Here is a 13,428-nt window from a genome sequence, read left to right on the forward strand (position 1 = left end):
TTCACTGGCTCATTGGCTTCACTTTTATATAGAATCCTTAAAATCTTGAATTGTTTGAATTTCTCTGGGAAATCATAGTGTAAAAATAACAAACTTTAATCCAATATTGAAATGTTAATTTTCTGTGCTTTGTGTTCCTAACTGAACTTCTGTTGTATCCTGCATTCCAAAATATTTGAGAGAACATTCACAAATAAAGCAATTCAAATTGAGCCAAACCCATTAGGAATAGTTCTTAGAGAAACTGAAATCTCAATTCAGATACCTACCTCATCTGGTAAAGCTGATATTGGGAAGGCATTCTTCTGTTTTGTTTTTCTTCACACCTCAAAACATATACTGCCCATAGCTTAACCTTATTGCAGGTAATCTGAAACTATTGTCTACTTTACTGCTGGAAACAAGGTTTCCAGCAGCAACAGATTAGACTAATCTGTACAGATTGATGCCTAAGAACCTTAGTCTATTATCTGGCAAACAGCTCAATACACTTCATGTCTCCAATAATGGAACTGGTCTCAAGTGATGGAAGTCTGACAAAGCAGTTCAAGAGAAGGAGTAGAATTGTAGCAGAATAATTATAGCAGCAGCCCCGGTATCCAGCTCTCAATCAGCAAATGTTACCAGCAGGGTGACTGGGTGGTGTGAGGTACTAAGGGTGTCCCACACAGTGCTGAGGGGCAAAAAGTTTAAAAGCATCGCTGCATTATTTACTTCATCTCGGCTTAGCTTGTTCTTCCCAAGGTAAAGGCATTGGCAGATCAAAGGAGAACTTTTAACTTTACATTTCTACTTAAAAAGTAGAAATGATCGTTGTGTGAGGGGGAGCTGGGGCTGCTCAGTCTCTTCAGGGGTGTCAGGATCCCACCTGATTGCATTGCAAAAGGAGTTCATGTGGTCAAACAGGATTGTTGGTGAGGGAGGGGAATCCAGGGCTGCTGAAGAGCCTTCGGTGTGAGATTCCTTTGTGGGGAAATAGTGCCTTGACTTGTGTGACACGAGGGGAAAGAGTTAGACAGAAAATGTAGAAGAGTGGTCTTTCTATTTTGGGCACCCAAAGGTTATACTGGTGGGGCCAGCAGTATTTTCAGGAGAATCCCAGGAAGTGTGAAGTGCTGTGTTAGCATGGCACTGCAGCTTCTCTTTCTTAGATTGATTAGCAAACTGGAACACTATTCGTGTGTGTGTTGAGTTTAGAAGAAGAAATAAATGGGATTTCTTCTAACATCTGTTTTTTTGCAGGATGCTGTTTATTAAGCAATGAGGTAAGAACATGATCAAAAATGCTCAGGGATCCCCATCTTTGGTGTAGCTGTGGTGTAACTGCCAGTGACTTTCACATCCCTAAGTATGTTTTACATTTGATCATATGGATGTGCTGTGGGGATGGTATTAGAGTGACAGAGTAAGTAATGCATTGCCTGTGCCTTAATAAGAAAAAACCAAAAAGATAAAAAAGGAACAAAAAAGCAATGAAAGACTAGATTTTGCAAGTGTGTTTTGATCCACGTTGTGAATTGGTGGGTGTGAAGTCCAGTGCCTTGAGCAAACAGAACGTCTGTGGATTCACACAGGCACCAGGAATGCTTTTCATGTCAATTTTCTGGCTCGGGATGTTGGAAGGATCTGTATATGTGCCTGGTAAAACTAATACAATACCTAGATTCCAAGGGAAATGAATATTCCTTCTTTTTGGATTTATGTTCCAATGTTTTTTCCTTCCTAGTTCTTAAACCAGTTCTCTTCTGCCACTGTGATGGCTTGAGAACCCAATGAGTATAATCTGTCACTCTTTTCCTTAATCTCGTGCAATTTGGAGCAAAAAGGACAAAAGTTAGCAGGTGGTATGAGATAGTCTTCTTCATTAAAAATTATCTATGTTATTAGTCTTGTTATTAATCTCTGTAATGTTTTGTGAATTTGCCATTTTTAAATTGCATATGTTTCAAACTCATTATCTCATTGTGACCTTTAAAAAAATAACCTCCATAACCTTGCACCAACTCAATTATTGTACCTTTTTTTCTCTAATCCTTTCTTGCTTTTTTAGCACCGAATTTTTATTTTACCAGTCCACATCATTCATTTTACTCCTCCTGTGGTTTTAAATGTCTGTCCACAATTTCTAGGTTCTGTGGCAGTCTTTTGTCCGTGTATAACAAAATTAAGTTTTAAATATTAAATGAATATATATCTTTTAATTATAGATTTGACACTTTTAATCTCTGGAATTGTATTGCATGGATCATAGTAATACTCCAAAATACTTTGGGATTCAGTTTCTATGAATGATGCCATATTAAGGAAATTAAGAGGATATCAGATGAAGTATTCTGCAGTAAAGATTGTTGGCTATTTATTTTGCTTTTTCATATTAAATCAGACTTTAAAGTCATAAATTTTGAAACAGTCTGTATTTAAACTGAAAGTGCTGGGCTGCTTCTGCCCTCTGGTGGTTGGAGTTAATAATTACAGTTCTACACGTTCATGGGGTTTAATCCGGCATTCCCGAGCTGGGCTGTGGGCACAACAGGACCCTCCCACAGGGAATCACTGCCCCTTTGAACTGTTCAGACTCTGTGTCTGAATTTAAATTCCAAGTGCATACACGTGCTTGATGTCAGGCCTGATTTGCAAAAGCTCTGAGTGGTCAATAATGAACAGAACACAATGAAAATATATTTTTGATGGTCTGAACATCCAATCTTTTAAAATCTTGCCTCCAATATTTCTACATTTGAGAAAGGAGTTCTCAGGAAGAATTTATTCACAGAAAGGGCTGTTAACCATTGGAATGGGCTGCCCAGGGAGGAGGAGTCACCATCCCTGGATGTGTTCAAGAAACAACTGGATGTGGCACTTCATGCCATGGTCAGGTTGACAAGGTGATGTTCTGCTTGACAAAATGGACTCGATCTTAGAGGTCTTTATCAACCAAAATAATTCTGGGAAAGCATTTGGCAAAGTAGCCAGTAATTCTAAAAAAACACCCCTCATTATGGTGTAAAACTTAGAATGGCTTCTAGTATTACATCTACTGATATAATTCTTCTGAGATAATAAATACAGTGTTGTCAATGCAAATGTTTGCCGGGCAGAAACATTTATTGCCACCAGAATTTTCATTTATCATTGTTTTGTCGTATTAGAAGGATAAGAAATTACTTTTTGCTCTTTAAATACTGTGGATTTCTTAACAGTTTCTCTTGCATTTCAAAGCATTCAGTCCGACTAAAATGCTAAAAAATATTATAGTGGCCACCTTAATTTCCATCATGACTCAAATATTTGTAAGTTCCCAGGTAGATGTTTGGATTGAGACACACAGTGCAATGCAGTTCTCTCACTTCAGAGATGCATCTTATTCTGTGCTACAGGATGTGGTTATCTGACTATTTCTGCAAATTGCTCTAATTGGTTTTGGCAGAGAAAGGAAGTTACAGGGAAGCATTCTCAGGAGGCACCAGCTGAGGCTGGAGACTTTAACACATAAGTTGGCTACATGTAAATTCCAGTTTAGGAGTGGCGTTTTCAGTGGTTGCTACTATTACAATCTAATTAGAAACAATAATTATCTCTTGTAACTTACCATATTAACAGGCTTTAACTCTCCATGGAAGTATTAACAAATCTTGTTCATTCCGGTCTTTTATTATCTGCGTATTCATCTTATTCTTTCCAAAAATAAGCAACTAACTCAATCCTGATATCCAACTGCTTCAAATTTGTGTTTTAAAATAATGTGCCAGACTCTAGATAAACAGAACCTTGAGTTTGTTTGTTTGAGAGGCAGGGCTGCCAGCAACAATTGTCATTCCTAGCAGGGCCCTTCCTCTGGTGTTTTTTAAGCCCAGTCTTGTAGAATTGCTGTGCATTCTTTTGTAAATCTGTTATAAAATGTTTTAAAATTGCGCCAGAATATTTTGGGGGATATCTCTCATATAAACAAAAATTGCAATTCCCGTATGGCTCTAGCCTTGGTATTTTCTTTTGTGTGTGTATTTCCCTTGGTGGGAGTAGAATGAGGTGCTATTGACAAAGGGCTTTCCAATCTTCTTCCACAATGCTTGCACAATACTAAGATTTATTTTTTTTTTAAAACTCTTCCAGCCATGTTCCTTTTGTTCTGCAACAGTATCTGTTACTAGTGTCTCCATACATTTTAATTGCAAAAATTTTCAAAGCATTTCCTTCAACTTTAATTACCCTTAGCTTTTGGCCTCAAATAACAAATGATGTCATCATGAGGTGCTTGAGCAAATAGCTCTCCCTCAGTTAAATGGGAAAGGGTTTAAGGCAGGTTATGCTCAGCGAGGGGTCCCTTAGTGTGCTAGGATTAATTTTGCAGACATTGCCACAGTATGCTGCTGAATTGCAGAATAGACTGTTAAATCAGGTTTGGGTTGTTCCTCCACTCCTTCCCTCCCCCGTATTTTCCTGCAGAAGGAAAATGACAAGCTGGCTGGCTGGAAAGTATTGTGCTGCAATGAGAAAGGGCTGAGGAGAACTAAAACTGAGAAACTTTTGTAAAGATGTTATTTTATTAGCATTTCTTGCATTTATTCAAACTGCACTGGGGGATCCTGGTTTGCATTTTTCATAGTTGTTCAGGATGAAATCTCTATATTGCTGAAATGTATTATTTTAAAATGGAACATTAGAAGTTATTCAATTGTTGTTAGATAATAAAACATACATAACTTTAGGGATACAGTTGTTGGTTTGGAATATTTCTAATTCAACAGAATTTTTATTGTAAAATGACTCATCCATGCAATTTTTAATTTTCTTTGTGTCACAGATCTACTTTTCTCTAAAAGTGCAGTTTCACATTACACATAATCTGGGGTAACAGAAGGCTGCTGCTGAAAGATGCAGTCCTGACCTGCTCCATTTCTCAGAGGCGACTTGTGGCCACAGGGTGAGTCAATCCAACGTGCTTTTGGAGCAGGGAGGAGTGGGTTTGGTGGCACAGCAGTGAGTTGAATAATCTCAGAGAACTTTCTGTTCCTTTATTATATTCATATGAATAAACAGATGCAAAACTAAACAGAAACACAGAAACTTGACATTTGACTGCAAAACTTCTCTGCCAGTAGAAGGCCTGTATACAATATAGGGAACTGTGTGGTCTGGAGAGTGGTAATATTATATGAACATTTGCATCCATGCATCACTGATAAATTGTTAATTTGATGGTGATCAGAGGTAATTTTCATATAATGACTGTTTGGCCTATTTCAGTCATTTCCTTTTTGCCTTAACTTACTCCTACATCTGATGCTAACTTGAGCCTTTAGGAATATAGGACTGAAACTTCTTTGGTCATTAAGTGCAATTTCCTGTAGAAGAGATTAAGTCATCCAGAAAGGTCACAAGACCACTCACTCTCTACTCTCTGAACTCTACAAGCCTCAAAACATATCCAAATACCTGAAGACAGACTTGAGATTTTTGAGAAAGAAAGCTCAGACATGACAGTGTGACAAAAAGAAGTGAGCAGGAGAGAAACATTACTGCCAGTACAGTAGAAGGGTTTCTGCAAGGTCTGGCTTAGTCAGCATTAAGGACTGGATACTCAGTTTAAGGACTTGTGGCAAAGCGTCTGGATATAGAAGTGGTGGCTGCCAGTGTCAAAGCAGAATTCATGCATCTAATTTCACTTTCAAGTCCCATCTGGACACAGCAGCAGCTACTCCAGAAGCGCCAATAAATGTGTGGACACCACAGGGGGCAGTGGGCTGCCAGGACAGCTTGCTGTGTGCTCTTTGCCTTTCACCAGGGAGGAGCAGCCAGTGGGGTGGAATTGTTCTGGAGGCTGGCACCCACTGGTACTGCCTGCATGACCTTAGGAAGTAGAGTGTGTGTCTACAGAAAGCAGCAAATTAAATCCAAAGAATGTTACACGTAGGGGTCTCTTCCTGTCTTACTAAGGGGCAGAGTCTTTCCTGACCCCAAATCTAATTATTGGTTTAGCCCTGAGCATATGTGCAAGACATGAAAGCAGGCATCTTTGTGACTCAGTGCTTAAGTTTCCTTATCTATAAAATGGGACTGGTAATACAGATTTTGCTCTCAGAACTTTCTGTTTCGTGAATTTTTGCCACATTTCTCAAGGCCTAGTGATTTAATGGTTGCCTTGAACAAGGTAATTATTTATAACACCAGAAGCTTTCTTGCTCTATCTTATGCTGGATGCTCATCTCGTAGATAAACCACCTCCACTGAAGTGAGACAACTTTGAATAACTGGGTGCTTTCAAAAGATCTGGTTTTTCTGCCTTCAGGTATCTGTCAGATGAAGTTCCAGAAGACCCTCCCATTGAGGGTTTCTCTTCTGGGATCTCTCTTAGCACACTGTTTGCTTGGTTCCCCACAGCTCATCCTCATTTCCCAACAGTGGGCAATGTCTGTCTGTAACAGGAGTGGGATATTGCAATAGCTGACTGTCTGACTTAGCTGAATATCCTCCAAGCCTGATGCATGCTTTCTGGCCCAAAAGTGAGCTGTTTTCATAATTTCTTTTGCAGTCAAGGTCAATCTCCCTTGGAGAGAGTTCAGTGCTAGAAATATGAACTATGGATGGAGACACAACTTCCAAGTCTAAGAGGGAATTTTTGCTAAGCGATAGAAAGATTCGGCAGTGAATTTTTAACCATATTATCAGAAGTTTTTATTACATGAGTTTTTGGGGTTTTATAGGAATTGCTGAGTTCTCACTTTCTCCTCCATTTCGGAACAGCTGCTCAGAAAAGGGAAGGAAAAAAAAAAGGTTTTTAGTTTTAAGCAAGAAGGGAGAGGAGCAACCAAAACCAGCTGTAGAATGCAGGATATTGATACCCATGACTTCTGGATATTATGCATTCTCTACTACTTGGAAAAAAGAGACTGTTGTGAAAAGGACAAAAGAGCCCACAGACAAGCAGAGTCCCCACAGCCACTTTTGCCCTTACATTAGCTCACAGCAGTTTGGAGAATCTAGCTAAAAACATTAACTCTGGTCATTTGATTCCTGCCTCTCTGCTACTGTTTTCCACAAAAGATTTCACTGGAAATTATTCTAAATGCATATGAAGCAACGAAATACTTCTGTATTCAGTCAGTTCCTTCACAGGACTAAGTTGGATGTGGCAGCATAGAGGAATTTTTTTTCAGATGTGTAATTTTGTTATTAGCACAAGCTGAACTATTGGGAAGGGGGCTCAATGCTGATTTTTTTCAGAGTCATCTTTGCTTTGTGCTGCTAAGTTTGAGGTCTTAGTAAATACAACTGATCATTTCTCTGCTTTCTGGGTACTGCTGGTAGAACCAGTGGCAGCTGAGAGTTCTTCAGTTATTCTGCTACCGAGGCAAAGTCACTATTCATTCTGTCTTTGTTAATGTTACAATCATCATAGACTAATGCATCAATAGCACAGATAATGCTAATTTTCCTTAGCCCTCACTTAAAAATTACAGCTTCTCCAGCAGTCTAGCTCTTTAAGAGAAAAAGCCAAATAGTTCTCCCCATGGTTTAGAAGATTTGTTTGCAGATCAATGGAGATGTGTTCAACAGAGTCATTGCTTGTCATGGATGGTTATGGGCAGCAGAGGTATTATTGACCGGAAAATAAGCTGTACCTCCATCTTTCTTCCTTTAGCCATGATATTGTATTGTTTTATGTCCTTTGTAGTGCATTCAAACATAAAAGGGCTTGTTATTTATAGGTTTTACGCCGTCTGACTTGATTAAAAAAAAAAAAAGCTTATGTAGTTTTCAAGCCTACTGGGTCACTTGTGAGTAATGCAAGGAGGAAGTAAAGCAAGAATACCCAGATAGGACTGTATGGTGTACAGTCAGAAAACATGTGCTAAACTTCCATTCTGGTCTGGCATATACTTGACCAAAAACATCTCATAAAATCAGCGAAATTCCACCTATAGACTTAATAGTCCCTTTTTCAGAATTCCAGCCTGCAGTGGAAATGGAGATCAAAAGTAAGAATCACTTGTTCCCAGAGCCTTAAAGAACTATGGCCTAATCTCCAAGTTGTGCTAAAAAAAAAAAGTTTAATGGTAGAAATGTACTTTCTGTTCATGTCACAATGAAGGGCTATAACCATCCTGAAGTCACAAACCTGTTTTCAAAGGTAACTGTGGTTGAAAGAACTGTGATCCATCAACTTAAACAAGCAGTTTAAGAGAGTTTTGTTGTATAATTTCCACCAGTAGTTACAAAGAATGAAAATCCTGTGATAGGTGTAAAACCAGTGCTAGTTAAAAATTACCAGCTGGTCATGTTTCCTTTCAACTGATTGGCTTAGTGGTGGTTTTACACACTATTTTAATCCAAACTGTAATGTCTTGTATAATACTGATGGGTGTGTCTGTTCCATTAAGATTATGGCTTTAATCACAGGATTAATCATAGCAACAGAATGTACTAAAATCAAAGTTTTAGAAAATAATTGGAGTTAAGTGATGTGTAAGAAGTGATGTATGATGAGGCCCTGGGCTACCTCATCTAAAACTGAAGTTAGGGCTACTTTGAGGAGACAGTTAGGCCTAGTGACCTCCTGAGGTCCCTTCCAAGCTGAACATCCTGTGGTTCTGTGCTTTGGAGGAGCCTTGGACTGCTCTGCCTCTTACGTGACTTTGAGAATTTCAGGCAGGGTGGTTATAATTGATGTGATTCATGGATATCTTGGAGGAGCTTGCATTTGAAATTTATTAGAAATGTGATTTATTTTAAAGATAAGTGTTTTGGTCAAAACATATCAAAATTAACTCCAGTTTAAAAGCTGAAATCTTTATCGCTACGTGTGACTTCCATTGCAGTTTCTGCAATGATGGTATATTATTTCTCCAGCTTGTCTTCCTTAATTAAAGAGTAATTAAAGAGTGGCTGAAGGAGCTGGGGTTGTTTAGTCTGGAGAAGAGGGGGCTTAGCTGTGACCTTATCCCTCTCTACAACTACCTGAAAAGAGGTTGTAGCCAAGTGGGGGTCAGCCTCTTCTCACAGGTAATAAGTGACAGGGGGAGAGAATTATAACCTTAAACTGTGCCAGGCGAGGTTTAGGTTGGACATTAGGAGGAATTTCTTCACAGAAGTTGACATGGTGGTGTTGGGTCATAGGTTACACTTAATACTGTCAGAAGTGTTTTCCAATCTGATTGATTCTGTGATTCTGTAAAGCATGAAATATTTTTGAAGATCTGTGATTGGTCTTTGGCTTGTTGCCCTGACCTTGTGAAGCACCTGGACTGTTCGCCTGTGGGTTTGTATCACTAAGCGGCACCTCTCTTCCTTGCGGTGTAGCAAACGGATCAGCACTGCGGTACCGCACCGCGGAACGAGGATGGGGAGCCGGGCAGGTACTGGCCGGACCCCGCTGTGTGCAGGAGGGTGGCTGCAGCGCGCCGCTGTCCCGGGGAGCCCCCGCGTCTCGAGGGCTCCCCGGGAAGAGAAGGAAAGGGAGGGGAAAAGTGCACAGGCGGGGAAAGCGGCCGGAGGGGGTCCCGCTCCCTCCCATTGTTGCCGTTTGCCGAGGCTGGAGCGGGGCGGGGGCGGCGGGGCCGGGGCTCGGGCGGACCCCCCGCCCCCGGCCGGGCGCGCATGCACAGACACTCGGGCACAGACACACACACGGACACGGCACAGACACACGGACACGGGGCAGCGCCGCCGCCCCCGCCCCGCCGGGCTCGCTGGGACCATGGCACCGGGGCTGCCCCTCGGCTCCGTCCTCCTCGCCCTCGCCGCCTGGCTCGGGGGTCCCCGGCTCGCCGCGGCCACCGGAGCAGCGAGCGGCAGGAGGGGCCCGGCGGCCGATGCGTGCGGAGGGAGGGTGAGTAGAGCGAAGCGGAGCTGCTGCCGGTGCGGGGAAGGGGTTCTGCAAACTGCGGGGAGAAGCGGAGGTTCCGCGGCTCGGGCGCTGTCCCGGGCCGGGAGAGCCGCGCTGCGCCGGCGGGAGGGAGGGAGCGAACGGGCTGCGAGGGGACACTTGTGCGACTGATAACGCTGCCCCGGGCTCCGCATCTGGGAGTTAACTGCGGCCGGGAGAGAGGGTGGCATTGCCCGGGAAGGGATATTTATTGGTTTCTCGCCTGGGGGAGGGAGGCAGCTCGGAGCCGGCGAGTGTGAAGAAGTCACTCAACAGGTCCTTTACCACCAGCGAGCTCCCCTTCCCCGAGCCGACCTGCGCGGCGAGGAGGATAAAAGCGATCGCTGGGGCTTTGTTATTTTAATGATTCGAGGCCGGCTTGGGGTCTTAGCTCCGGGCCTGATCATTATACAGAGGATGTAGGAAATTTACGGGAGGGGGAAGGGGGGAAGAAGGTGATAAACGTTTTGTTACTGGGCTTTGCCTTTTGTTCCTGTTTCTGGTGTGTTTTGCTGTCAGACTTTCCTCGATTGCTTTTTTCCCCCTTAAGTATCTTTTAATAACTTTTGAGTTGAGTGTTTTGGTTTGTTTCTTTTCTTTCTCCTGATATTACAGATTTAGTTGAAGCGTGGTGATCCGGGAACATTGGAGGGAACACAACTGACTTTCATTGCTTTTCCTTATTGTTAGACTGTCACTAAGGATTTTCTTGGTTTCAGATCAGGTCCTTTGAGAGCGTTGGTGCAACACACAGTTCAGAAGTTTGTAGGGCATATTTTAGAAAGGAGAAAGCACCGGGAAATGTGTAAAAGAACGGTGTGGAAAAACAGAGTTCAGACCCTGATAAAGCTTAAGACCTAAATCTTTATGTTGGATGGAACTGTTAAAGGTTTAGACTCCCCTATTAGGCCTCTTTAACTGAGAATTAGGAATAAAATGTTTTGGCTCAGTATGTCTATTGTATGTTCCATCAGACGTGGGCAGGATGCTACACAGGCTCATAACGACCACTCTCTATTTGTGTAGAGTTTTGCATCAGTTATTAAGTAAATTATCACTATTAAAAGTCATAGCACTTGATTAGTGTATTTTGACGTTTATAGAAATGTGCAGATGCGGTTTATTCTGGATTTATTTTTTGCTTACATAATCGATGTAATTGTGTGTATTAAACAGGAATGTGCCACAATATAGTTATTTTAATATAGTGATTTCGACTGGCTTTTAGATGAGTAAAACTTAACTCTTTCCAATTAGCATAACCCCCTTCTTTGTCTTTATTGCTCGCAACAAATGTACCATCTTAGCTTATAAAATATTTCTGGTTTTATGGTATTTTCAGCTTCAAGTTCAGGCTTTCCTAGCCAATTAGTGAAATACCTTGTGTGATTGTGTAGCTGTAATTTCGTAGTCTGATTTTGTAACACCACTCTTGCGAGTGATTGCCTCCATAACCCAGGCAGGGCAGCGTTTATTAGAGTAGTGATTGCAGGATGGTACCCATTGTCTCAGTTATGTGGTATTTATCTTGGGCTGCATGTAAGTTTTGAGTAGACTTGACGTACTATTAAATGACTGATGGCCCCTCTAACACATTGTCTGCTCTGGAGCAGGGTTGCCTTTGAAGTAGTACCCTGTAGGAAGTAAAGAGACTATTTGCTCTATTAAAATTCCTTGGTATTTCCTCTGTTTAACCACAGGCCACTTCCCCTCTGCCACTCTAAACACTGCAGGGACACTGACTGATTGAAAAGACACAAGCCCTAAGTAATTGTATCCTATTCAAATAGATATTCTTATTGCAGGTTATTTATAAGTAGCGTCTAATTAATGTATGCTAAGGGCAAGAATAAATGAAGTGGTTGAATTGAGGTAATTCTCAGTGGCATAAATAATCTAAAAAAATGTAATTTAACTTTTAATCGTTGTTTAAGGAGAAATAAAATGTAGGTAGCTGAGTGGTTGTATGTTTATTTAGATTCATACACATTGGATATTTTCCTCTGTTAATTTTAAATGTGTGATGCACTTCCCCCAATGAATCTTTTTTATAATATGTGTTGTTTTTGAAAATCTGCATTCCGTTTTGCTGCATTTATACAATTAATGCTCACCTCCCTTTACTCTTCAAAATACAGTTTTAAGTATCCTCAATATTTTGTGGCAGTAAAAACTGACTGGGTGAGAGCATATTACTGGACTACGGTTAAAAGAATGTGATGAGGAAATATTTGTTCGTTTTATTCACAGCTCCTGAAATTGGTCCTAATAGATAACGTTTTCAAAGACTAAACTTTTAGATTTTTTTTTTCTTTTACAACTTCTGTTGTAAAATACATGCCTGTATTAATGACCTTCTCTAGTAATACACCAGCACTGGAAGCTCAATGTGTGTCTGCAGCAGGAAAGCAATTAATACCTGGACAAGTAACTTAACATCACCATTACCAACAATTATCAGATTTCAGTGGGTCCAGGATCTTAGAATTTGCATTGACTTTGGTAAGTCTAGGATTTCTTTCACTGATGTTTAACAGCAATTTTGATGTATTCCAACACTTAAGGTTATTTCAGATTAAGGTAGAACGTTTGCTTAAAGCAGAATAGTGTTGCAAAGTAGCTTTCCATATGGATGATCTTAGGACGTCATGTGCACACCTTTATCCAGAAAAAATAAATCAGGGAAGGGCCTCTTTTAATCTAGAGTAAGTATGTCCACATGGGGAGCTATTCTGGAAAAGCAGTCTCTGAATTTTTCTCATCCCATAAACAAGCCATGAGGTGCACAGGGAAGACAGACGTGGGATCTGAGGGTGATTTGAATATATTTCAGATTCATTTATTCAGCGTTAAACACATGAGCAACTTTACTCTCAAGTTGTTTTGTAGATTCTAATGGGACTACACACATGAGTAATTTTTTTCATATGTTTAATTCCTCTGAAGTTCCTGGCACTGAACCGTGTTCAGTATAAAGCTTAAATTTAATGAGACTGTATGATGAGAAAGAATAAATAATACAGCATTTTAGGAAACCTTCCCCCCTCGTTAGCAGGGAGTTGTACCTTCATTTGCCTTTTTAAGCACAGCTGCTCAGACATACTGGGGGTCCCTGTTCCCATGCATTCTCCCCTGAAACTCTCCCTGTGTCACCTTCTGTGCTCTTTATTTAAGGAGCTTTCCACTTCCTTTTCTCTTTCATGGCAGAGCCTCTGTAGAGCCCCATTTCCTACCGTTCCACCATCAGGAGCTCTGTCTGGCTCATTATTCTTGAGGCTCATGCTGCTGTGTCCCTACATTTATCTCCTCAAGCATCCCAAAGCAGACTCGTGCTCCTCTACAGCTGGTATTTGCTAAGAACAGAGCTAGGTCTTACTCAAGTACTTTTCCCAGTTAAATGCATGTTTTGGCAACTTTATTTAGGAGGAAGAATACCCTGTAACACAGTAAGAAATAATTTACCAAAGTTTAAATTCCTCCCTTTTATTTCTTATTATATTCCAACAGTTAAAAAAAAATCAGATTTTCTTTTGCAGAATACTTAAAAATTTTAAGAGGTATTAAGC

At 40.9% G+C, this 13,428-nt stretch overlaps 1 protein-coding gene across 4 annotated transcripts in view; it reads left to right on the plus strand.

Annotated features, from left to right (window-relative positions):
• IL17RD (interleukin 17 receptor D) overlaps nt 1–13,428 on the plus strand; it is a 60,728-nt gene that overhangs the window by 7,403 nt on the left and 39,897 nt on the right. The window contains exons 1-2 of one of the 4 annotated variants that reach the window (XM_017832380.1): nt 4,356–4,526; nt 4,802–4,921. The exons of 2 other annotated variants lie outside the window; for them this stretch is intronic. Coding sequence is in view for 1 of the 2 variants with exons in the window: in XM_017832377.1 (XP_017687866.1) it covers nt 9,695–9,826 (132 nt within the window). In the remaining variant the exon portion in view is untranslated. Of the gene's footprint in view, nt 1–4,355; nt 4,527–4,801; nt 4,922–9,691; nt 9,827–13,428 lie in introns of those variants that run through there. One more of the 4 variants, XM_017832377.1, reaches the window with a different exon arrangement.

The sequence above is a fragment of the Lepidothrix coronata genome, unplaced genomic scaffold (genome assembly GCF_001604755.1).
Source record: "Lepidothrix coronata isolate B3197 unplaced genomic scaffold, Lepidothrix_coronata-1.0 Scaffold202, whole genome shotgun sequence".
Classification (NCBI taxonomy): domain Eukaryota; kingdom Metazoa; phylum Chordata; class Aves; order Passeriformes; family Pipridae; genus Lepidothrix; species Lepidothrix coronata.